Source organism: Nannospalax galili, unplaced genomic scaffold (genome assembly GCF_000622305.1).
Source record: "Nannospalax galili isolate Female #2095 unplaced genomic scaffold, S.galili_v1.0 scaffold1907, whole genome shotgun sequence".
Lineage (NCBI taxonomy): Eukaryota > Metazoa > Chordata > Mammalia > Rodentia > Spalacidae > Nannospalax > Nannospalax galili.
This window is the reverse complement of record NW_008357032.1, coordinates 120,493-145,122: the sequence shown is the minus strand read 5'-3', so window position 1 is coordinate 145,122 and position 24,630 is coordinate 120,493. Positions and strand designations below refer to the sequence as shown.

The 24,630-nt window shown below is 40.8% G+C and overlaps 1 protein-coding gene across 7 annotated transcripts in view; it reads left to right on the top strand.

Annotated features, from left to right (window-relative positions):
- The window catches only part of Tpk1 (thiamin pyrophosphokinase 1), a 372,724-nt gene extending 353,029 nt beyond the window's left edge, over positions 1–19,695 (top strand). For all 7 annotated transcript variants that reach the window (XM_017794791.2, XM_008854799.3, XM_029557020.1 and 4 more), the window contains one exon: positions 18,187–19,695. In XM_017794791.2, the coding sequence (XP_017650280.1) occupies positions 18,187–18,305 (119 nt within the window). In that variant the 3' untranslated portion in view covers positions 18,306–19,695. The remainder of the gene's footprint in view (positions 1–18,186) is intronic.
- Positions 19,696–24,630: the final 4,935 nt, after the last annotated feature.

Here is a 24,630-nt window from a genome sequence, read left to right as displayed (position 1 = left end):
TTGGGGCTTTTCTGTCATGCTATTTCCTGTAGCATATTTATTTAACAACTACTTCTATGCACCTGCTGTGTGGCAGATGTTACATTAGGTGCTGAGGGTCCAGGACTTAGTCAGGAAGCTACCGCCCCATGGACTGTGCTGTTGGCTGATGTCAGGCTCATCTGCTGTTACCAGTTTATCTGAATTATCCTTATACAAGATGTGAGCTGCTCACTGAGATGTGGGACTTTATTTACATTTTTAGTTGAATATCTGCATGTTGCATTTATTTTATATACACATATTTGTAGACATGTAGATATATATGTAGTTACATGTGTTTATAACTTTATTAAGATATAATTTATATACCCTAAAACTCATTCTTGTAAAGTGTTATGGCTTATAACATCAACTTCTCAAGACTATTTTGAGTCTTGAGTTTTTGCTTCTTTCGTTTCACTCTCCAGGTATTTTTTTCATGTACAGATGAGATTAACAGAGTTGAATGAGACTGTCCAAGGACAGAATCTTGTGTCATTCAAGACCTTGAAAGCTGCTGATCAATACTCTTTGGGAAAGCATTCAGCATCTCCAAATTCATCTTCTGTGTAGTACACACTTCAGTTAACACACAAAAGTAAAACTCTATAGTCTTTTAAAAGAAAACTTTTGCTATTGATGATTAGTGGGGAATCAACAAACCGAGTTCAGCAAAAGAGTGCCAGGATTATCTGTGCCCTGAGCCCAGGTTCCTGTGTATGTATCATACTACTTTCCCCCCGGGAGACCATGGAGGCCAAGTAAAGGGCTCATTGATGTATAATCTCCTTTCATGTCCTTAAGCTGATGCACACTGTCCTCTTTACTCTTACTTTAAGGAAAGACATCTTCCAATTAGTAAGCCAGCTTCTGTGGGACATTTTTAACACAATAGCAACCATTTTCTGGGGGCTTTTCCTATGTATCTAACATGTTTAGGCAGAATGACAGACAGTAATGCTTTTATTTTGGTACAGGCACTCTGTTACATCATAGTATAAATTCCCCATCTCACTCTGGGCCTCTGCCTTGGCCGAGTGCCTGAGATGTGAAGAGTCCCTCTCCATTCATTTGTGTTAACACCTGTTGTTCATCTTGCTGTCTCTGTCTTCTCTGTCTAGCATAAATTGGCTCAGTGACAGGAAAGCAGGACAGTAAATCTATGCTCTTATTTCCCCTTTGTTCTGTTGAACTCTATAATTATGCTTTATTTTCCCAGAGTAGCAGATTTCAAATTTAAATGTCGTAAATCTCAGTGTTTATATACATAAGTAATAGGAAACAGGAGGTGAGCCTGCTTTCTCAGTTCACACCACAAACTAACATCACCAAAATGTGATAAAGGCAAAGCCTATGAAAACGATGACAGGGATTACCAAACAGTAGTCTAGTTAGTCTTCCCTGAATTGAACATGACCAGGTAAAACCCTCTGTAGGTCTCCAAGGTTAAAATAATTTTTTAAGGCAGTACTTGTTTTTAAAACAATAGCAGTCCACATATTCCAACAGAAATAATTACCTGAGCATTGTTTTTATGACCTTGCTGGCACATATAATCAAACAGTATTTATTGGTTTATTCTGTGTGTCAGGCACTGTTTTAGGTGATGATAGAAAAACAGCAATATCCAACATATCCTGAGCTCTTCTTTGTGTTCCAAGACGTGCTTAGGACTTTCAGGTTATCTTGCTATGGGACACTGATCCTATCTTGGAGGTGAGGATGGGGCTAAGCAGGAATAAAAGGGGAGTATTATATAGGGGATAATTTACCCTCTGTGTGCCCCAATTTCCAACATAAGAATGAGTGATAATCCCTAATTCATCAACTTTCTGTGAGGGTTAATTCTGGTAAAGCTACAAGCTGGTGCCTAGCTGAGTAATTTTTTAAGATTAGGAAGTCCAGAATGACCAGATTCTACAACATGCTCAGTCACAATATCAGACACAGAATACACATTGTATTTAGAAAAAACAAAGATTTTAGTACAGGTTAATAGGGTAGTAAAAGAGAATGCAGAGCCTGAAAGATGGACAGATTCTGCCGTGCTCAGGAATGCCATGTGGAAATAACATGGGGAATTAAAATGAAGTTTGAGGTACCATAGAGGAAAAAATGTTGTATGATTCAGTGGTCGTACATGTGGTTGCCATGTACCAGGCCATGGGGTTCCAAGCAGAGCACCAAAGGAAAAAAAAATCTACGTGGTTATTTTGGACCTTTGGAGAGGCAAACGGTAACTACAAAACTAGAGCTTAAAGCCAGTCTCACTCAAACCAATGGACGAAAGAACAGACTTTTAAAATCACCTTACTAATCTTTGTATTTTGTATGTTTTTAACTCAGGTCCAGACAGACTAAGGGAATTGCCTAAACCCTCACAGCTACTCAGTACTATCCTTCTTTTAAAATATATTTTTTTCTTTATTACTATCAATTAATTTTGTTATTTGATGATTCCATACATGTAGATAATATATTGAGGACTTTAATCCGGTATTCTTTCATTTCCATTGATCTCAATAGCTAGTATAAAAACCCTTGACCTGGGAACGTAGGGGGAATGAATACCCACAGTGTGACTCCAGCTGTGTCCTTGCTGTCTGGTTGAGTCTTCTGAGACCTAGGCCCAGATGTTCACAAAGCAGATGCTCAAGTTCAGATTTCTTGTTAGAGGCCCCAGTCAGTCTTAGTCAGTTTACCCAGATATCCAGTAATTCATTCAGTAAACCTCTATGGTAAGTGTGATTGGTGCTGAGCTCAGTGCTAATTAGTAGGCAGATCAGGGATCCCAGCACACTGGCCAGGGCTCACAGTGGTTTAGAACAGCTCCAATATAAATGTAAACTAGCCCGCTTTCTTTTTAATACAGTTTTTTTTTTTTTTGCTAATGACACCCATACCCTGAACCCTAATTCTTGCTACATCTGTTATAATACATGTTTGTTATAATACCAGGATGCTGAACCATGGAGTCCAACCAGTCCCTGACCATGCAAATGGATGGAGGCACCTTATCCCTGTCCCTGCCTTTGCTGAATGCCTGTTCCTTTGCTAACAAACAACAGATCCAGCACAGTATTGTCAAAATTTTCATGGCAAATTTTGCAGTTTAAAAAAATGAGCACAATTGTAATTTAAAACTCTAACTATACACACAGTTTTCCTCTCTAACCTCAAGAATTTCTCTCATATATAATAAACCATATGAATATCTGTGTAGAAGACAGTAACATTTTCATGAAATGTTAAAAATTTTCAAGGGACTAGAAGGGATAGAAATTTTAACCATCTTAAATGGCAATTAAATAAGCCCAATAGGAATTTCTGTAGTCCTTAACAAGAGACTGCATGGTATGCTGTGGTAGTTTTTCTTTCTCATTTTGGTTACATCTCTTCACCATGTAATGCTGTAAGATAGCTATGCCAAATGAAAAGTGGCCAGGAGTTGTCATTTACTTTTGTGTTTCCATGTTAGTCACAGTGGCCTCTGAACTGGGGCTGAATAAATCCCTTTGTTCACTTGATCTGTGACTGAAGGAAAATAGAAAACAGATCCTTCTTTTTTCTCATTTTAGAAACCAGTAACACCCACCACACACCAGAACATGTCTTTCAGTTTTCACAGGCACGGAATCCGATGTTTGAACTATGTGCAGTCAACTTCACTGTAAAAATTTAACATCTTAAGCTGCAAAGTGTACCAGCAAACTAAGCTTGATAAATAACTAATGAGGTTCAATGTTTAATACATAGCACTTCAAAAGGAAACATTGATACTTGACTTTACAATTTTTGACATATAAAATTACTTATATAAGCTGCATCACTGTTCCAAAAAAATCCCACCACGACCATCACACACTATAGCTACCCCAGGTTAACTACTGCTCAAAAAAGAAGCCAGGATTTCTGGAAGATTTTTTAAATATTCAGAAGATAATGACCCAGTGAAAAGTCAGGTTTAGTAAATAAAATTTATTCAAATTGTTGAAATGTACGTAAATCCTGAGCCAAGATTAGGTCAATCACTCTGTGGTGGCAAGTCAGGGTAAGGAGGGAATGCCTGGAAGAGAGTACACCAAGACACAGGTAAGCACAGGTACGTCGGACACCTGAACCCCTTCCTGTAGCATCTGTAGGATTCTTATCTCTGTTCCCAGCTCAATTTCTCCATGGTCTCTTAGATATGATGGAAAGGCTTAACCTGCAGAGATATTTCATGCCCAGACAAATAGGTTATCATGGGATATGTCATATGTCTTTATATTATTTTTATTGAATTTTTGAAAATTTCACACAATATATTTTGGTCATATTTACGTCCTCTTCTCTATCTGAACCCCTTACTACTCCCCACTCAATTTCATGCAATCTGTTATATATATAATTCATGCATGTATATATAATTTATGTGTATATATATATATATAATGTTAAGGCCTATAGAATCAGATTTATAAATTTGTGACCCCCAGATGGCCTTCAATGTGGGTCCATCCACTGGTCAACCTACTAAAAGTTTAACCTGTGAATGAGATTAACTCTTCCCCTCCCAGCAGCCATCAGTTGCCAATAGTTCCTCAGCTAGAGTTAGCGTTTCTTATGCACTTCCTCATGTCTATACTGGGATTTTGTCTGGCTTGAGCTTACATGAGACTTATGCTTGCTGTCACCATTGCTGTGAGTTCATATGAGTAACTGCCCAGCTGTCTGGAAAACTGTTTCTTTGTGGTCATCTGCTAGCTCTGGCTCTTAGAATCTTTCTGCCCCCTATTCTGCAATGATCCCCTGAGCCTTGGGAAGCAGAAGTTTGATATAGGTGTACTATTCATGGATAAGCAATCTGAAGCCTCTTCTGTGTACACTGGCTAGTTTTAGGTGTCTCTATTAATCACCTTCTGCTGTATAAGAATGCTTCTCTGCTGAGAGTTGAGAGTCACATGAATTTATGGATATAACAATAAGTCATTAGCTATAAGTTTAATACTATTGTCTATTAACATAATAATGGTATTGGGCTCGCTCCTGTGCCTGTGACCTGTCTAGCCTTAGGTTCTTAGGCCAGATACCACTGTCACATATGGGCTCCATCTTATGAAGTAGACCATAAGTCCAAGTAGAAAGTGATTGGTTACTCCCATAGTATCCATGCCACTGTTGCACCAGAGGTCATATCTTGCCAGGCCAGTTGTTGTAGCTTTCAGGATCTACATCTGGGAAAATCTGATGATTAATTTTCTTTTCCAGTAGCATGCAGAGCACTTTCTAGCACTATGAACCCTAGCCAGTAGAGATGAGGCTTTGAAGTCAGCAACAGTTTGATTTCTCCTTGTTTGTTCTACAACTCATGTATGCAGTGTCTTCAGCAATAGGATCTTGATGTCAAGTTCTGGTGGGTAACCAAGAGAAGGGACAATGGCCATTATTGTTTGAAGGTATGTGGCACCCCTGGTCAACAGCTTCAAAAGAAGAAATCTATTCCTGGCATTGGACTTTTACTTTGCTAGCTTATGGGGTCTAGAAGAGGCAATGTCACCCTGTTATAGGGCAACTCCTTTTCATCTCTTTTTATACTATATATGTATGTATGTTAATAAGGTTCTATAGTGGTAGGTTTCCATATGCTTTTTCTAAAGCCTCTAGTGTTAGTTGTCCCTTCCTGCATCCCCTCCTCTGTGCTGCCTTCCCGTTCCCCACTCCATTTAACCCATCGTACTCAATTGTTCTCCTTTCCCTCTTTACATCACTGCATTCTCTTCCCCCTCCCGTGAAGACCCCACCATGGCTGTTTATTAGGTTCTTTACCTCTCTGGGTTTTCCCATTGAAACACACATAGCTAGGATTTCAGAACTAGCATCCAGTTATGAGAGAGAACATGCAGCATTAGATTTATTCCAAGGTATTGTTACTGTTTTTGAAGCTATTGAGCATGGGAGTGTTTCCATATGTCAGACACTTCAAATTAGTCAAATTTTAGCAATTTTTTTTGTTTTCCTTTTTGTTTTTGCCAAATGGGTTATTTTTAATGTTCCATATCAAATCAAATGAATAGAACTTCCTAGCTTGCAAAATTGACTGGGGATAGTGCTGGCTTCTGTGAATGAATGGTACAATTCAGCTTTTATGAATGATTTTTTAATATTAAAATTATTTTTCTTCAAATTCTGTTGTATTTAGTGTAATTAGTGAGAAATTTCATGAAAACCTTAATTTTCATTCTTTTAGTTACATGGAACTTCTTTTACATGTTTTCTAATAATATAAATATATCCATAGAATTACAAATGAAGACTTTTTAATAAGTCTTCTGTACCATGAAATGCTTTTTCCATATTAAAAAGTGAAAGTAATTTAACTGAATTTTCATCTTTAATATTTATATGTTTATTAAGATACATCAAAATATGCTTACTAAAAGCTGAATATTAAGCCTTTAAGTATTAAGCAATTAAGCCCTTTTGATCATCTATTCCCTTCTCTGTAGATTACTAATACTGCTTAATTCAGTAGTGGCTGCTACCGAGAACAGGAGCACTCCTGTGGTGTTTTACAGTGGGATTGGTGCATTTGTTAAAAGACTTCTTGTACCCTTACAGTGGCACAAACATTATACGCAATCTGTAGAAACCATACCTGAAATTTTGTATTTTGACCTTTTGTCTAGAATTCTAATATTTAGTCAGATCATTTCTTATGACACGGACATAGGCAGGGAACCATAGCTCTTGCTCAGTTCTATAAACACAAAAGGAAACAACCAGTACTCTGTACGGTATTGTCACTAAGGATGTTTGGTAGGTTGGTGACTTAAATTAATTTTTAACTAGTCATTTGTATTTATGCAAGGTGTATGATCATGTTGTTCTTTGAATTAATTCATTAATGAACAAATAAATGGATGGATAAGTTAAAAAAAAAGACATTTAATATAACATGCCTCAGTTAAGGACTTTGTGTCTGAATCCCACAATCTGTACCTTATTCAAAACTCAGAGATGGTAAACCCTTGGGTTAGTTTTTGCCTGGGTCTGAAACCTGTGACATTAGTCAATCTACAAACACTACCAAAATTCAAAAATGAAAAGAGCACAGCCATATTTTTGTAGCAATTTAAATACCCAAAAACTGGTTCAAGTCATTTAATTTTGATCATTTCACTCACAGTTTCTAGAGTCTCCCAGTATGTCAAGGACACAACTAGACTCTGGTGTGAACGAGAGCACTGGTACTACCAGTCAGGAAATTTGGATTTCTTTGCGGTGTCCAGGGTCAGTAGCTGTCTGGAGTTACTTTCCCATCTTAAAATTCATTTTTATTTTATGTGTGTGTGCTTTTATTCATTTTCATTTTATGTGTGTGTGCTTTGCCTACATGTATGTTCATGTACCTGTGTGTGAAATGCCCCAGAGACCAGAAAAGGGTGTCAAATCCACTGGAACTGGGGTTATGGATGATGCTGGGACTCAAACCCCAGGCTTCTGCAAGAGCAGCCTATGCTCTCATCCACTGAGCATCTCCAGCCCCTATTTTGAAATCTGGAAGTAAAGTGATTGGATATTAGACAGATGGCCTGTGACCTACATCCTCTAAAGTTCTAGAGGTTGCCTAAGACCAGTTTGGTTTAGAGAGTGAGTAGAGCCCTGGGCCTAGAACCCCTCTAAGGGTGCCAATTTCTCTTTGTATGTGCTAAACTGTTAAGCTGGTAGATACGGTCCCTTCTAGATCCTTCTCCTTCTATGGTAAGATCTAGAACAAGTCATACTTATACTTACAGAAGCTTATAATCTAATGGAAAGAAAAGGATGTGTAACATTTAGTGCATATGATAGTCTTATACATGCGGCTGCCTCACAATGATACAGCAAAATGCCAAACGATCTTATGCACTTGTCTGGTCTGATATATCAGCAGTTTTGCATGGGAATACTTAATGCAAATGAAATTCATCAATTCAAGAGAAGTTCAGATTGTCACTAGAAAGAGATCCATGGTACCTCTTAAAATGGATTAATCATAACTGAAACAAGAGAAAACATATATTAATGGTGAATTAAAGCAGCTTGTTTCCAAGAGTGGTTGATATTTCCAGACTCAGAATGTTCGTATATAATAAATATGAAGTATTATTGTTACATATCTGTAAAGAGAAATTAAAAATGAAAATAGCTATGATAAGATATATTAGGAGCAAGCACATATATTTCTAGGGTTAGGAACAAAGTCTGACACTGCTTTATTACAAATCTGCTATTTCTAAAACATTTAAACTTAAATCAAATTCTGCTTTTCTTAAAAGACAGTGGTTGGTCTCTGATGAAATTAACTCCTGTTGTAAAAGCAGCCATATGACTTGATGAACACTGCTCTGTGGAAAGACAAAAGTCCCATTTCTGTGTAATCATTTTCTACACTGCCGCATGGTCTTCATCTTCAGAGACTGTGTTTGTGTCTCATCAAACTGATAGCAGGTGTTACTTAATATTAGCATGGCATCAAAAACTCTAAGAGACAAACTTCTAACTATGGGAGAAAGCATGTTTCTGATGTGGTGTGCAAGGATAGCAGTGGTGGCCTGTGAAAAGACTTGCCAGACCTCTGCGCCTCTTGGGATCACCTGACTTTCTTTCTATGGTTACTTCTTGTCACTTTTCAAGCCAAAATGGAGCAGTGGCTTTCACACTTTCCATACTTGCACTACTTCTATCTACACCCAGCATGACAACTTAACCCAGATGCTGCCCACCCACCACATAAAATGGCCAGTCCAACCTTGAGTAGTTAGCGATAACAGGTGCTCTCAGCAAACGGCATCAATCTTTCCTGTTATGGAGGCAAGGCATCATATTCATGAGGCATATGTAGACCAGTGTAGAGCCATGTAGACTGACTTAATCAAAGTTTTGTCAAATATGTATGTTCTTTCAAACAGTTCAGTTTTGTTTTTAGCGAGGGTGTCACGAGCTTTTCCTTTCCCCCTGATCTCATGCTTTGATCTGAGGAGGAGGTTTTACATCTGCCATAGTTCTTTGAAACTCCTTATTCATCCCAGACATTTATAGTGGATGGATCTTATTCATCTGTTTGGTGTTATCTGATTTGAATATTAAACTGTAAAAGAGCATAGATATCTGTTTAGCTCACTTGGAGATGTCAGCTGTAGGTTGGAGACTGACAGATATTATGCAACAACTCTGCTCCCTCACATAGTCCCATCTTTCTTCGTTTTTATGCCATTTGCATTTTTGATATGCTCGTAGTAATCTCAGTTGACATTTAAAGGATGCAAGTAAATGCAGCTTCAAAGCCTCCTTCGTACAGATGAAGGGTTGCTAATACTACAGATTTTCAGTGCTTTTCTAGAGAAGTCAAAGCTCTTCACAGACACAAACTCACTCATCTTCACCTTAGCAGAAAGAAATAGCTGGAGCTGAATTGTTGGCATTTTCTCAATGGCTGTTGGGGTTGCCTAACAATTGTTTTAGCAAAAGTCATGGACTCTTAGAGTGGAAGGTTCAGCTCTCTTCTCCAGGCCTGCACTGAGGCCCAGCTGCACAGAATGACTTGCCCTGCCATCTAGCCAGGCACAGCAGGACGAGAACCTGGACCTGGAACTGTCACTTGTGCTTTATGTTGTCATAATTTTCAAACTTGTGTGGGTAATTTCCCCAGGCCAGAGTCAACAGAGGCCATGAAAAGCCCCAGGTGCTGAGAGCAGACAGCAGCCCTCAGTCAGCCAGTGCTGCCTGCACACATTTAAATCTCCTGCTGGATCTTCACACTGAAAATGTCCATGCAGTTCTATATGGATCATTCATTTTAACCCAAGCAATTAATGCAAACAGGTCACATTTTATGGATTTGGACTGTCCTTTAAGTCTCTCAAAGCCAGTAGGCTTTTCTTTATTTCTTCAAGGAGCTCTGATTCTCTCTCTAACTGCTGGAGGGAGACTGCCCTGAATAGAACATGCTAATGATGTAACATATTGAGGAATTTGTTTTAACAAAGACATATTTTTTTGCTTATTTTAGACAAAATTAAGCATTTGAAAGTACTGATCTTGGAAGACATTCCTAACTGGCATAATTATTTGTGATTCCTCCAAGTAGCAACATTTTTCTGGTCTCATTTTTTTGGGGGTATAGCTGGCTGAGCAGTAGTACCAACAACGTGGAGACAGCAGGAGCACACTGATGTCTGACAGCCCTGGTCCGAGGGCCAGGGGACTGTGTCAGCAGAGACAGGAAGGAAAATATGGCCACTTACAGGTGGCATTGTAGGAGCTGTTCCTTGAGCTTGTTGAGCTCAAGAAAGGAATCCCTGCTAGGCTGGAGAGGGGCTAAGTGCTCACCTTGGGAAGTCTCCAGCTGTTCAAGATTTGGGGAGATAAAGTTCAAGAAGAAAGCCCAATGAGACTGTTATCAGACTCATGCAAAAGAATAAGCTTTGCTGTCGATAATGCAGGTTAATTCTCAGATCCTCTCAAGTCCGTGAGTAAGCAAAGGCTGTCCCTAGACAACTTAACTTCAGCATGCTGACAAAGGAAGGGCTTTGACCCCCATCTTGGATGGCGTACTCAGTCTTGAAGCTCCTCTGAGAAGCTGAAACACAGATGTGTCATAGGGTACAAACTTTCTCCATCAGACACGCTTTCTTCCAATCCATTTGATTTTGATGCATTGAAGATCACTGATCATTTCCTAGTAACGATAACAGCTTTGACTCAGCTCATGGGGAAACATGTGACCCCAGGGGAAGTGATTCCCTTTATAAGTTCCTGACCTTTTCTCTACTTTCTAAGAACTAGAACATTTCCCTACATAACTAACGTTCCATTATGCACTTCCCCCAAAACAGCCCTGATGGGATGGTAGTATTCAGACCAAACTCCTGTGCTTCCCAGTTGTCCCAGGAATACTTTTGTAAGCTTGTGAAATGTGACACGTACTTTGAAAATCGTGCATTGTCTTTAACTGGCACATCTACTTACTCTGTTAACCAGAAAAGTCGTTCCACTAATTTAGTAATTCATGACATTGGCTGTTTTGAGGAGTCCAGGCAGCTGATTTGTCTGCTGCTCTGCAATCTGCTGTTGTCTAATCCTGTATCCATTATTAGAGTTAGTTCAGGCATTTTTGAACAAACAGTATTACAGAAGTGGTACTTCATGCATCCCCAGCATCATCTCAGGGAATGCACAGCAAGTTTATCCTTTTATTAGTGATGCTGCTTGATCACCTGGCTAAGATTCATAATTCACAAGATAGGACTGTTCTGAGCCAGAAAGAAGTGCAGGAGTGGCACTTACAGTATGTGACTCTCCAGCTCCCCAGCATCTTTTCAGCTGGTGATTTAGTAAGCACTGATGGTTCTGACCCAGTTATTACCCTGGTTGCTGAAAAATAGTGATTTTCTGTCATCTCTTTCCTAGACTTGACATTCTTCTGTAGAGAAGATTTCTTCTCTCCTGCTTTAGGAGGGGCGTTTTGTTACCAGTGTATCATAATGCATGTTCTGTAGTACCCTTTACTATCTCAGATTCCTCCTCTGTCCTGTGAACATGCCTAAACAGGTTTTTGAACATTTTCTTGCTCCTTGGAACAGGCTGTTTCAGGCTTACCAGGTGTTTTGACTTTCCTAGACTGGGATTCTAAATAGCTTTTAATGCAAAGTGTGTTCTAGGGAGAGAGCAAGTCATTTGTAAACAACAACAAAAAAGAGTTACCAGTTCGGTCACTGGCAGGTGGCGAATGGAAGAGTCACAGAGGCTAGGCCATGACCTTTGAATTCAGATTGAGTGGTCCCTGCTTACAGAGAAAAGGATTTGTCCTTGGAGGTAACACAGAAGTTTCATGAAAATAGGAAATTCACGACTTACCCAAGGAAGGAAAAGTTACACTGAAAGTCTGGCACAGTCTAACTGCTGTGCCAAGATGGGGGAAGGGGTAAGGGGTGCTTGGCTGTGCTTTGATTTGACAGCTTTTTGGCAGTTAGATGGGTTATTCTTTCACATATGGAGAGACAGTGATTCCAAGGAACACAGTCCGGTTATCTGCTGCAGTTCTGCAGGGTCTGCATTGCTTATCCATAGCCTTGTAGATGTAGGGCATAGTCTCCTGATGCTCTGCAGTTAGGTTTGGTACAGTTTACTTTCTGAGTGGTCTTCCTACAGCTTCTGCTGGGTATTTCTCAGCATAATGAGCACGGGACTCAGTCTTCCTTGGGACTGAGCATGTTGAGGATCCAAGTGTTTGTTTCCCTTTCACAAGTCTTAATCACTTGAAGTGATTTGACTTTGTGTTATGTGCCTTTTATAACCTGTCATGTGGGGCTGAACATCTCTGTGTAAAATCACGATCGGATTCAGTGTAATCAATCCAAGAAATAATACACCCCTGGAAAGACAATGACTGAGTCATAGGTGTGGTTCCTCTTCCAGCAGCTAGGTCTTCGCTGGTCAGTCTTGTACTAGCCACCAGTTACATGAGACTTACAGGCTATCAGTGTAAAAGTCGCTATGTCAAAATTTAGTATGAAAAATATGCAAATGCATCTTTAATTTGTGTTGATGGCATTTAAAATGGTATTTGAAATATGCGAGCTTAATAAAATTTATTTTTAGCAGTTTTACTATTTTTTCTAAAAAGTATTCTATTTTTAATTGTGTATATGTGTATATGTCTATGTGTGGGTATGTGCACATGAGTGCAGGGGCCCATACAGGCCAGGGGCTTTGGATCCCCCTGGAGCTAGAGTTATAGGCGATTGTGAACCATCCAACATGCAGGCTGGGAACCAAACGTAGGTCCTCTGCAAGAGCAGTGCATGCCGATAACTGCTGAGCCATCTCTCCAGCTCCTATTTTTGCTTTTTTAATGTGACTACATTATCCATTAGACTATATTACCTTTACTAGACATACGGATCACAGGCAGGCAAGGTGTCTCAGTGGTGAGGGTGCTTTTCACCAAGCCTGATGACCTGAGTTCAACTCCCAGAATCCACATGGTAAAAAGAGAATCAACTCCCAGAAGGTGCCCTCTGATGTCTACATATATGACCATGGAGCACACATGATTCACACCCAGACTTACATAGACACACAATAAATAAATATATGTTTTTAAAAGATAAATGGATTACACTTTCTTTTTGGCAATGCCTATGTAGTTACTTGTAAGTATTTCCTACTTTGCTAGATGTTCGCAACTTACGTTTCTTAAAATTCATTACAAATATAAAACTCAGGACTCTCTAGTACTATATTGGTTCTGTCTTCATGAAGTAAATACTAAAATTTATAAATATAAATGCTATATTATAGGAGAAATTTTTAATAATGGTTCTTAGCAAAGTTCATAAACTATCAATTTTTTATTTTTACTTATTTACAGTTTTACACATGTGCACCGTGCATACTGCCCAATTTTCCCTCAGGTGTGTATGTATGTACATATGTGTGTGTACACATGTACACATGTATATAGTATGTATATAAATGCATTTCATATATTATAAATTATTTTAAAATTTTTTTAAAAATCCAAGAAAACTGAACTTAAAGACAGTATGTTCTGATTTTTCTGCAAAGAAATATGAATCTTGTTTCCTTACTGCAGAGCTATTTCTCACACAAGGCAAGAGCCCTTGAGGAGTATCAGGACTCTGCAGCGCAGTGGTTCCATGTGTCTTAAGATGCTCAGCATGTCTAACTGAGCCTGTAGAATGGAATGAACCCCATATCCAGGGTGGTCTGGAATGCTGAGATTCATCCTAATGGGGTTGAGCCTTTGTCTGCAGAGTATGTAGATGCTCTGCATGTCTAGAGAGGCGTGGGGCCTCCCCCTGCTCCCCTCTCTAGCTCTACTCCAGTGGGCTGCCGATGGACACCTACACTGAGGAACATGCTGGCATCAGCTTTGTTTCTAGACCTCCTCAATGAATGGTCTTCAAAGCCTGAGAGGATGTCAGTGTCAACAGCTGTCACCGTGCTGGCCTGGGATTGAGGCTTTCTGAGTCTCATGCTCCTTATCTAGACCTTGCAGCAGAATGCTTGCTCCACCTTGACACGGGTGCCCTGTAAGGACTCAGGTAATGAGGGGAACGAAATGACACCACCTCTGGGATCCCTTTGAGCAGCATCTCCCAGGCAAGGCTAGTTCTGCTCCTTCAGTTGTATCAGTTTTAGACATATTTACATTGTTTCTTTGGAATTATATCCATTTTTACAAAAGAACTCATGTCAATCACAGATTCCTTTTTAAAATTTATTTATTTGTATAAGTGTTTTGCCTATATGTATGTAAGTGCACCCATGTCATGCAATGCCCATGGAGGTCAGAAGAAGGCATCAGATCCCCTGGAACTGGAGTTACAGCTGGTCATTAACCACCACATGGATTCCAGGAACCAAACCCAGGTCCTCTACAAGAGCAGGCAGTGCTCTTAATCACTGAGCCATCTCTGCAGCCCCAATTCACAGATTCCTAGGAGGCCAGACCATCAACTGGGCTTTTGAGCAAGACCCCCATTACTGAAGGCTTCACCTGACACTTAACTCTACAACTGTCTGGCTTTCAGAAGGCATCTCCATTCTTCTTGACCTGCCTCACACCTCTGTCCTGTCCTTCTCTCTTTTACTAAAATGGGAGCGCTCTAAGGGCAGACACACTCATCTTTGATCCCTGTGAGGCCCATTGCAGTCAAATTCTAATAGATGCCATTAGCACTCCCAGTCAGTGCTGAATGGTCCCAGAACTCCCCATAGTGCCGGACTATGCAGGTGATCAGATCCGCTCTATAAAATGGCACAGCATTTGCACACAATCTATACACAGCCAGAGAAAAACAAGGTGAAAATCTCTTGACTACTTACTGTGTGTTGAAATTTTGAGTGTGTAATCTGTCTACCATCTCTGTATTATTCTTCACATTGTTCAGTTGAGAAACTAAGGCCACAGTAAATAGCTCAGCACATTACTGAGTGGGAGAGCCAGACGTGGAACTGCCAGGCGTGGAACTGGGATCTGGCCTTCTAGCTTGTACAAAGGGGATTGTGCAGTTTTAACAGAGAGATGATTTTTTCTGTAAAAAGCACCTGATTCTCATCCTAATCTTTGGGAAAACTTCCCTGAGCCCTAGCAGGGGCTCAGCCACTTAGGGCTGAGCATTCAACTGTCACATTTTATAAAATGTTCTTTCTCTCCCCTTATTGACAACACTTTGAGCAATTATGAGCCTCTGCAGTAACCACTACCTACTACATAAAAAAGTTCTTTGATCGAAGCTGACAGTCCCACTAATCTGTGGGCCCAAACTAAGTATTTAGAACGCGACTGGACAGGTACATCGTGTCCACTTAGTACAGCAGTAGCCGCTTCCCCACCGGGGCCTGTGGTAGAGGAAATTTAAATTCGTTCTTTTGTGTTTCAGCTTATTCATCTTCATCTTCTACTTTACTTTCTGCAGAGCTGGAGATGATCAAATACACTTGTCATTAATTGGTTGTAACTTTAGAGTAACTACTCTTGGTGGAACACTACATATTTTAGAATAAAACATAACTTGTAAATAATTGCCTTGCTCAACTGAAATGTTTTCTGGAAAAGAATGCATCTCTTTATGCCCTAATACAGACAGTAGTTTTCTTATTTGAAAGCTAATTAGGATCCATCAGTTAAAATATCAGTGTCTATCCCAGAATGCCTAGAATTCTTACTTTGCTTTCAGAACAGCAAAAGGAATTAATATGCAATGCTCAGCTAGAGTAATGGTTTTATGCCGTTACCCTTTGAACACAGGTAAAATTAGAATCTTCACCTTATTCATTTTCAGAATCTTAAAACACACTGGGTCGATTTCAGGTGGTTGTGTGTTACATGGCTGTTCGCCAGGGCGTTTCCTCTTTGAGGTTAGAAGGGTTAAAGCTCCCTCTGTTGTGATTAATTAAATGATATAAAATATTAAAACTGCACCCAACACAAAGTTGTTGGTCCTGGGATGGGGAGCACTCATTTATGAAGCAAAACTGCGTTCAGAGAGGGAAGTCATCTGTCACCCAGAGTGGACAAGTCAACTGCTGTGAATCCCAGCATGACCACCGCCCAACCCCCACTACGAACATCACATAAATGGTGTCTGAACCTGCTCTCACAAAGTCACCACTAAGAGCTTCTTACACTTACACTTCACCACGCTGCAATAAAGTTCACTGGAAGTTCACTCTGTATTCCTACATAGCTCTACCTTGTAATTTGTGTTTGAGTGAGTAAAGAAAACTACAAAAAGTAAAGAACCTGAATTTTCGTTTTAAAAAATCATGTGCCATGCTGATCCTGATTATGTGTCTTCTGAAATGCCTTCACTGGAGCTTTAAATTGCCTTTTCGCTGTCTTCAGAAAGTCAGCAGGCTCCCTCTAGTGGGAAGGGAGCCTGTAAGGGGACTCTCTCCCCCATGTAGGCATGTCGCATCATAGTTAGATCTGGAAGGAAAAGGGCTGCTTCAGATAGGCACTTTGGGTTTCACATTGGCTTATATTTCTCTTCAAACTTTAACCAAAGGATGTCCACAGGACTCTCAACGGTTTGGAGTCACATCGGGGAAATGAAGTGTTCCAACCGAGCAAAGAAGGAAGGCACTGACCTGTGCCAAGATGCTAACTTGTTAGGAATTAAAACACAAATGTACATGTGTATGCCTGTGAGATTTACAGACATACAGACTGTAATTACGTAGCTCAGTCTGTAGGCCTTCTCTCTGACACTTCCGTAGCTTGAAGAATGATCTCATTTCTTGCCATTGTCTCACAGTTGAGTCGCACATTTGAAAGTCTGCTTTGACCTTTGAGTTCCTGTTAACTCTCCAGAACATAAGCCATGCTCACTGTGGCTTTTCTTTATGAGACAAAAATAATGACCAAAACTCCATGCTTTTTTAGGTAATTAGTTCTGTGTCCCCTATCACTTATATTGTGCCTTATAGCGTTTAATGATTTTATGAAATGTTATTTCTGTATCATCAAGAAAAAAAATAAAACTTAGGCAAGCAAGGAAGTAAATGGCACATTACAGATATGGGTTTTGAGCTTAGAATTAGTAAAGGAAAAATAGAAGAAAAAAATCTAATGAAATTCACTGTCAAGAATGATATATGGCCCCAAATAGCAGATGATCCAATAGCCAGTTCCAATAAGAACAGTATAGAGAGTTGTGCAAACTTCATTCTTAAACCCTCCACCTCACAACTGGTCACATAAGAAAATAAGTATCTGTGAAATGACCAACCCTAAGTGACATGTCTACCATGGAATGTCTGCACCTAAGGCTCACAGAGCGTAATGTAACAAGGAAGGGGTAGAGAGAACACTAATGCACCTCTCAACTTTCATCAACAAAGCTTCATGCAACGGAGGGCAAAGCACAGAGAGTAAGAGTCTTCAGACTGTGGACCCTTGGACAGGACTCTTATATTAAACTCCACCCACCAAAGGCTTAGGGACCATTGCAGAAGAGGGGGCAGAAAGACTGTAAGAGCCAGGGTAGGAGGTATATGACTATATGGAAAGAGTCTTACAAGCCCCTGGGCCCTTGCTCATATGAACCTATAGCAATGGCATCAGCATGCACAAGACCCATGCAAGCTCAGCAGACAAAACCCAGCATGGCACTGGGGAAATGGGCAGCAGGCCCCAATCTTAGCTGAACTATTGTCAACCGATTACTTCTGCATAAGGGAGAGCTGATCTTCTTTAAGGGAGTGACTCTAGATAGGCTGACTAGACCTCAGTGGATGAACTTGTGCTGAGGGACGTCTGGGTACAGTAATTTGATTCGATGGGTCTCAATATAAGTGACAGAATGCATGAAATGTGGTGGGGGTGCTATGGGAGAGTGTGGATGTGGGAGGGGGTACAAAGATGATTACAATGTTTTGTGAGAAATACATAAAAATTCATTAAAAATATACAAAAAAGAGTTTTAAATAAACTCAATTTAAAAACAATTAAAAGTGAACGCCACTCTGAGCCCCATCCTTTCTGCTTTTGCAGTTCTCCCTTCCGAGTGTGCTCACCTGTGCTTTCATCGCTGGCGACAGCGTTGGTCCGCACTGGAGGAAGGTTCTTCTCACTAATCCTTTTCAATTTTTGTTGTTGTTGTTCTACAGCAAATGGTGTGCTTGGCTTTGGAACGCTAGTCAGCACTTCTAATACCTACGACGGGTCTGGGACTGTGACTGTGGAAACTGACCATCCGCTCCTCTGGACCATGGCCGTCAGAAGCTAACCTGTAACCTGACACCCATCATGTGCCTTTGTCTTACCTTATCTGCCAGAGGTTTAGTGCTCAACATGAACAGTTCACCTGGGTGGGCAGAAACCCAAACTTCTCCACAGGAAGTCCTATGTTTTCAAAATGTTAGGGGTTGATGTGAAGCTCTGCAGCGGAGATCTTGCCCCACATATGCAAGGCCTTGGGTTTAGTTTTCAGCATCACAGAAAGATAAAGATGTTAGTATTTAGATGTTCCAAGTCATACTACAAATGATATGTTAATTGTCTAGTGAGGAAAATTATGCTCAATGAAAGTAAATGAGCTCCATTATACTCAATTGGAGAGTTAATTTGGATCATTTCATTATAAAAATCAGTTCTGATTATTTTTCTTTGATTAATCATTCCATTTATCTTCAAAGCTATTTTTTACTTTTGAAGCAGCAAAATCTCTTGTCGAGACTGCCTTGGAGGCTAGCACTGCCTGGTAACAAGGGCCCACCTCTGTGTCTTCTATCATTGGATTCCTCTGTATAACACATATTATCCTCCAGTGTGCTAAGCTAGAACGGCACCAGATCACTCTGGCCTTAGCACTTCCATACCATCTTTGAAAGATAAATCAAGAATCATTGGTCTAATTGTTAGATTTGAAAATAGGCACTTTTGTAGGCTGTGCATTAAAGATAAAGGATTCATGATTTGCTACCCAGATATTACCCAACCCCCAACATGAAAGAAAGTACTCTGAGAAAGACAGAGATCCTCATCAAAGCCCTGACTTAGAGCCAAAAGTTTTGTCCAGAGGAATCTTAATCTTGGACTACGAGTTCATTGACAGCACAGGAAAATGAGTGTGGCTACCGAGACAAAGAGCGTCATGGACTGGAAAGGCCGTGCTTGAAGCCTGCTTCTCACCCTAGTCCACCACTTCCCTGGGTCCTGAACCCCTCCCTTAGCTGTACAATAAAAAGGGTTGCACTGATTGAGTGTGGGAAAGAACCACGGATCGTAATCGTAAGGCAGATAACAGTTACCAACTTAGGCAGCATAAATAAGCACCCTGGTGCGGCAGACAGTATTCAGTTTCTTTTATGAGATCCTCTGCCTATCTTCTTCCACCCTCTCCCATCCCATTTGTTAAACCTCAGTCTTGCCAAACAAGCCATGAGTTAAGGAGAACCTGCTCCACACGGACTTATGTTGTGCCACTCTGTGGAGAATGACCATCTCTGTGGTGCTGCAGCAGTGTGACGCTTGCATTGTAAATAGAGAAAGAAAAGGATCAGCGGAACCAGCAAGGATTTCTGAACCGATAATCCTTAGAGTCATTTTTAAGTATTTTATGCAAATATATATGATATTGAGTCTGGATGTCAAATAAAAATGGTTATCCAAGTGCATGTCTGTGGTGGATTTCTGAGACGGTAGGTCCATTTTACCACTTGCATTTCATTATGACCAATTTCTCATAATCAGTGTTTCTGAATTAGAAGCATTTACTCAATGTGTTATAAATAGATACATCATTTGTAATTACAATTATGAACTAAAATCCCCATCTAATTTCAGAAGCAATCCATGAGTATTGGTACATCCTGTCCTCCCCATGGAAGCTACTCTGTAGATCACCTGGACCAGGGATCTGCACTTCATCCTTCCAGACTTCTCTTGTTCTATCTCAATAAATAAGGATTGTATATGTTTTACCTCTTTACCTTGCACAGTTAGAAAGATCAAACATGACATAACTTGCATCCTGGTATTTAGTTGCTGGAGAAAAGGAGCCAACAGAGATTAAATAACTGCTGTAGTGGGGAAAACAGAGAAACAGTGGAGAAGGACCTGTGGGGAGTAGGAAAGTTGGCATCGGAGCTGGGGATGACGTGGGTGCTGTAATGAAGGGCCCTTCTAGACTAACCTTCCATATCTTAGCACAAACACAGAGCCCAGAGCTCCCGTCCATCCCTTCTGTTCAGAGCAAAGACCAGTGCTAGGATGCCGGGGAGCGCACAGCTGAGCCTTTGCCCTGTGCACTCATTTCACGCAGAACCCCCAGCAGGAAAACCCACCCAAGTCCTCCATCTGCTGCCACAGACAGTGTACGCTATGAGGAAGTTAGAAGAAGGGAGATACCGCCAGGCGAAACCCGGTGCTCAGCATCTTTGTCCTCTCTCCTTCACTTGAGGAGAGACTGAGCCGTGCTTCCAGCTTGCAATTTCTGAAGACTGCTGATACATTCACAGCTAAAAGCGTAATTCTTACACACAAAAGACTGTGCCCATCATTGAAAATGTTTACTATCAAATATTAGGAGTTTGTGTGTGTGTGTGTGTGTGTGTGTGTGTGTGTGTGTGTGCATGCACACATGCTGTGTGCCCACCCAGCTCAGGCCTCCATTTCCAATTCTTCCTGGGCAACTGAAGAATTAGGTACTGGTGTTTTACTTGCCCTCTTCCCATTCCTTGCAACTCCATGTGGGTAGTTTCTCTTCTATTCACTTTATAATTTTTTATTAAATGTTTACGAATTTCATATAATATTTTGATCATATTTAGACCCCCTCCCCTATCTGCACCCCTCTTAGAGCCCTCTTGCCAGAGTTCATGTAGTCTTCCATATATAGTAAAGTCTATCTAGCAAATTTGTGTCCCCAAATATCCTTCAGTATGGGTCCTCCACTGGAGCCTGGCCTAGCATCACACACGTAAAGGAAGCCGACTCTACCTCTCCTAGCATCATTGGTGGTCAGTAGTTCCTCAGCTAAGGTTGGGGCTTCTCACCCACTTTCTTACTTTTAGGCTGGGATTTTGTCTGACTTGAGCTTACATAGGATTTATTCCTGCTATCCCCATTGCTATGAATTCATACAAGTAGCTTCCCAGCTACCTGGAAAACTGTTTCCTTGTGGTCATCCATCACCTCAAGCTCTTAAAAATCTTTCCACCCCCTCTTCCACAATGGTCCCTGAGCACTGGGTGGCAGAGGTTTGATATAGGTGTCCTATTCAGGGACATGTGCTCTGAGGTCTCTTACTCTTTCTTTATGTACTATCCCATTCTATTATCCAAGCAAATATCCACCTAGGATTAGTTTTATAGCAGCAACAAGAGCCCCGAAATGGTGAAAACTCAGGTGCATCAGTGAACGATCACCCTCCAAGGAAGTCCCCCTTAGCCCTATTCAGGTCACATCCAGACCTCCAGCTTGTATCCATAAAAGGGAAATGAAACTTGGACATGCTAGGGAAGAAAGTCCCCTGTGCCCCTTGACCCTCTTGATTTAGATCAGTTCCTTCCTCCCATAAATGAAGCTTTTAGCTTTCATTGGTCTAGCGACTGATGGAGCCACAAGGGACTATGAAATGTAGACATCATGTGTGGTGTGTGTGTTGTAGGGTGGAACCAGATATGAGTCCCACAGGAATACAATTTTAGCCTTAATTTCTTGAGCAGAGACAGCGATTTTCACTGAGATCAGGAAGTAGGACTTTTAGTCACAGAGAAGGAGGGGGAGGTGGATGTAGCCTGGTGCCCTTGAAGCTGTAATGCTACACTTTGGCTTCATGCTTCTCTGTGTGGAAAGTGCCCTCAGTCACCCCTCCCTGTGTGGAGCTGGTCTTGCTCGCTGTTCACATTCATGCCTCCCAGAGCTCTACTTGAACAGCTGAAATAAAGTAGCTCATGGCTTTGATGTGATTGAGACTGATGGCCAAGTCAGTGAAGATGGAGAAATGATTCTTCCCTCCCCAAGGCTCTGCAATTATAAAGGGATAATGGTCTGCATGGTGACTTTCAAACTCTGTTTGCCATGACCCACAAAGAATATCTTACCTTATAACTCAGTCTGTATACACGCACACACACACACACACACACACACACACACACACACACACACACACACCTGCAGTGTGTACTAATGATTTTAAATTGAAAACACTCATAAATACATTTTAAAAGCATACCTCAGGGAAGAGCAAAATGCACAAATTTGCTTTAAATGTGTGTGTGTAACATGAATACAGGAATCCACTGTGAACACATACTAATCTCCTAAATTTAGAATAATAATGATTTTATTTTTCTTCTCATTTTTACTAGTTGTTTGAGAATTTTATGCAATGTATTTTGATCATATTCACATTCTCTCCCTCAGCTCTCAGTCCCACCCCAGAGAGAGTCTCTCCTCTCTCTCTCCCCCCCTCCCTCCCTCCCTCCTCTCCCTCTCTCTCTCCCAGCAAATCAAATTTATGTTACCCATATACTCTTGGGTGTGTGGCCATCCACTAGCGCATGTTCAGCCTACCCAGAACCAAACTTTAAAGAAAGCTGACTCTCCCTCTCCCAGAAGCTATGGCTTGCCAGTAGCTCCTCAGCTAGGGGTGGGGCAGCTTGCCTACCCAAAATCTCCATGCTGGGATTTTGTCTGACTGGAGCTTCAACAGGTCTTTCTACATGCTGTCTCAACCTCTGTGAGTACACATGTGCACCTGCCCTCTTGTGTACAGAAAGCACTGTTTTCTTGTAGTCACCCACTGCCTCTGGCTCTTAAAAACTTGTGACACCTTCTTCTGCAATGATCCTTTGAAGGAGAGGGTGTGATACAGGTGTTACACTAAGGCTGAGCACTGAAAAGTCTGTCATCTTCTGCAAAGTTGTGGGTCTCTGTGTTCATGTCTGTCTACTGCCAAACAAGCTTCTGTGATGAGGATTGAGAGATGCAGTAACCTATGGGTATAATAATAAGTTATTAGGCATCAGTTTAATACTGTGTCCATTTAGCAGATTAATAGTATAGGTTCTCCCAAGAGCCCATGGCCCATATAGCCACAAGTTCACCAAAAGCTCAGTACCAGGAATGGGTCACCTCTTTTGGAGTTCATGTAATTTTTTAAATGTGTTTTTCTGTAAAGATTCAGTTACACCACAAGTCCCGTCCATGCCTAGGGATTCACTGTGTAAGGACTGGAAAATTTCTGGCACATGCTGCACAAGTTTGCCCTTCCTTTCCCATAGAATATTTCACTCATCAGTCATAATTTTCTTTTCTGGTAAGCCCCAGCCCGAGCTTCAAAATCTATCTCAAAACCATCATCCAAGCAGATGTGATCAATGGTGCTCCACTGGCTCAGAGCTAATGTGTTATTTTACCACTGTACACAAAACCACTCTGCTGACACCCCAGGAAAGAGGTTTCAGAAACATCACTCAAGCTCACAGCTAGTGGATAAATAAACAGATCCAAGGACTTGTTCTCTGTGTGCTAAAAGCAAGGGCTTTGTTCACTGTGAAATAAAAGCTACTTCTACCTCTGAAAATCAGGTGGAAAACGTAATGTGAGTCCTGGGCTCATTCATAGCTAAGAAGTCAGAGAGTCTTTAGAACACAACTGCAGCTTTTCTCTGAGAACTAGAAACTCTAAGGTACAATTCTGAGTTGGTCTGAATATTGAAAAGGGTTTGGATAGTTAAATTACTAAAAAATAAAAAATGTATCTTAGCATTTCTTTATTCTTAGAAATATTAAGGCAGGATTTTGGAGAGAGAGTAAACATTAGAAATTGAAAGTATAAAATTCTGTAAGAATTGAAGGGTGTCCCACCTGAATAATTAATTTTCTGTTGAGTTGTTTAACCTTATGACCCTCTTCTAGAACATAAACCTTCAGGCCTGCCTTCTGCCTTTCTCCTCATCTGTCTACAGCGGTGTGCAAAGAAAACGTGTGAGCCAGCTGGTAGACCAGGAAAGCGCCCTACTTGCACCCTTGTTGAAGGAATGCACACATCACATCACTTTCCCAGTCCCTGAAAACCATTGTTCTTTTTCCTTCCTTGATCCTGAGCTTTCTGTTTTTATGCATGCTAATGTTTCCCTTAAATGGGTTTCTCAGTCCTAAAGACAAAATCCTGATTCTGCATTGGACAAACCTGGTTACAGCCTTGTTCACTTGCCTATCTGAAGAAGGAAGTGTTATTCACAGGGCCAAGGCCAGGCTCCGAGGAAGACAAATATTCAGCAAGGAAGGGAAGGAACACAGAATGCCAAGGACTGCAGTTGCCAGAAACAGGACAGGGAAAGACACAAAACACGTAATGGCAGAGGTTGGGACAAGTGGTTGGGGTCGGAAGGACCAAGGTAGTAGAGATGAAGAGTGTCTCCGACAAGCCTAGCTTCACAAGAAAAGAAGAAGAACAAAAAAGTTAAGAGAAATTCTTCAGCGTTGGAGATTTTGAAGCTGCCACAATCCCCAGGTTGGGACGTTCAAGGCAGAATGCTGACTGTCCTGCACATAAGTGGACTGAGATGAGAGTGCGTGTTGTTTCTCAAAGCTTCAAGA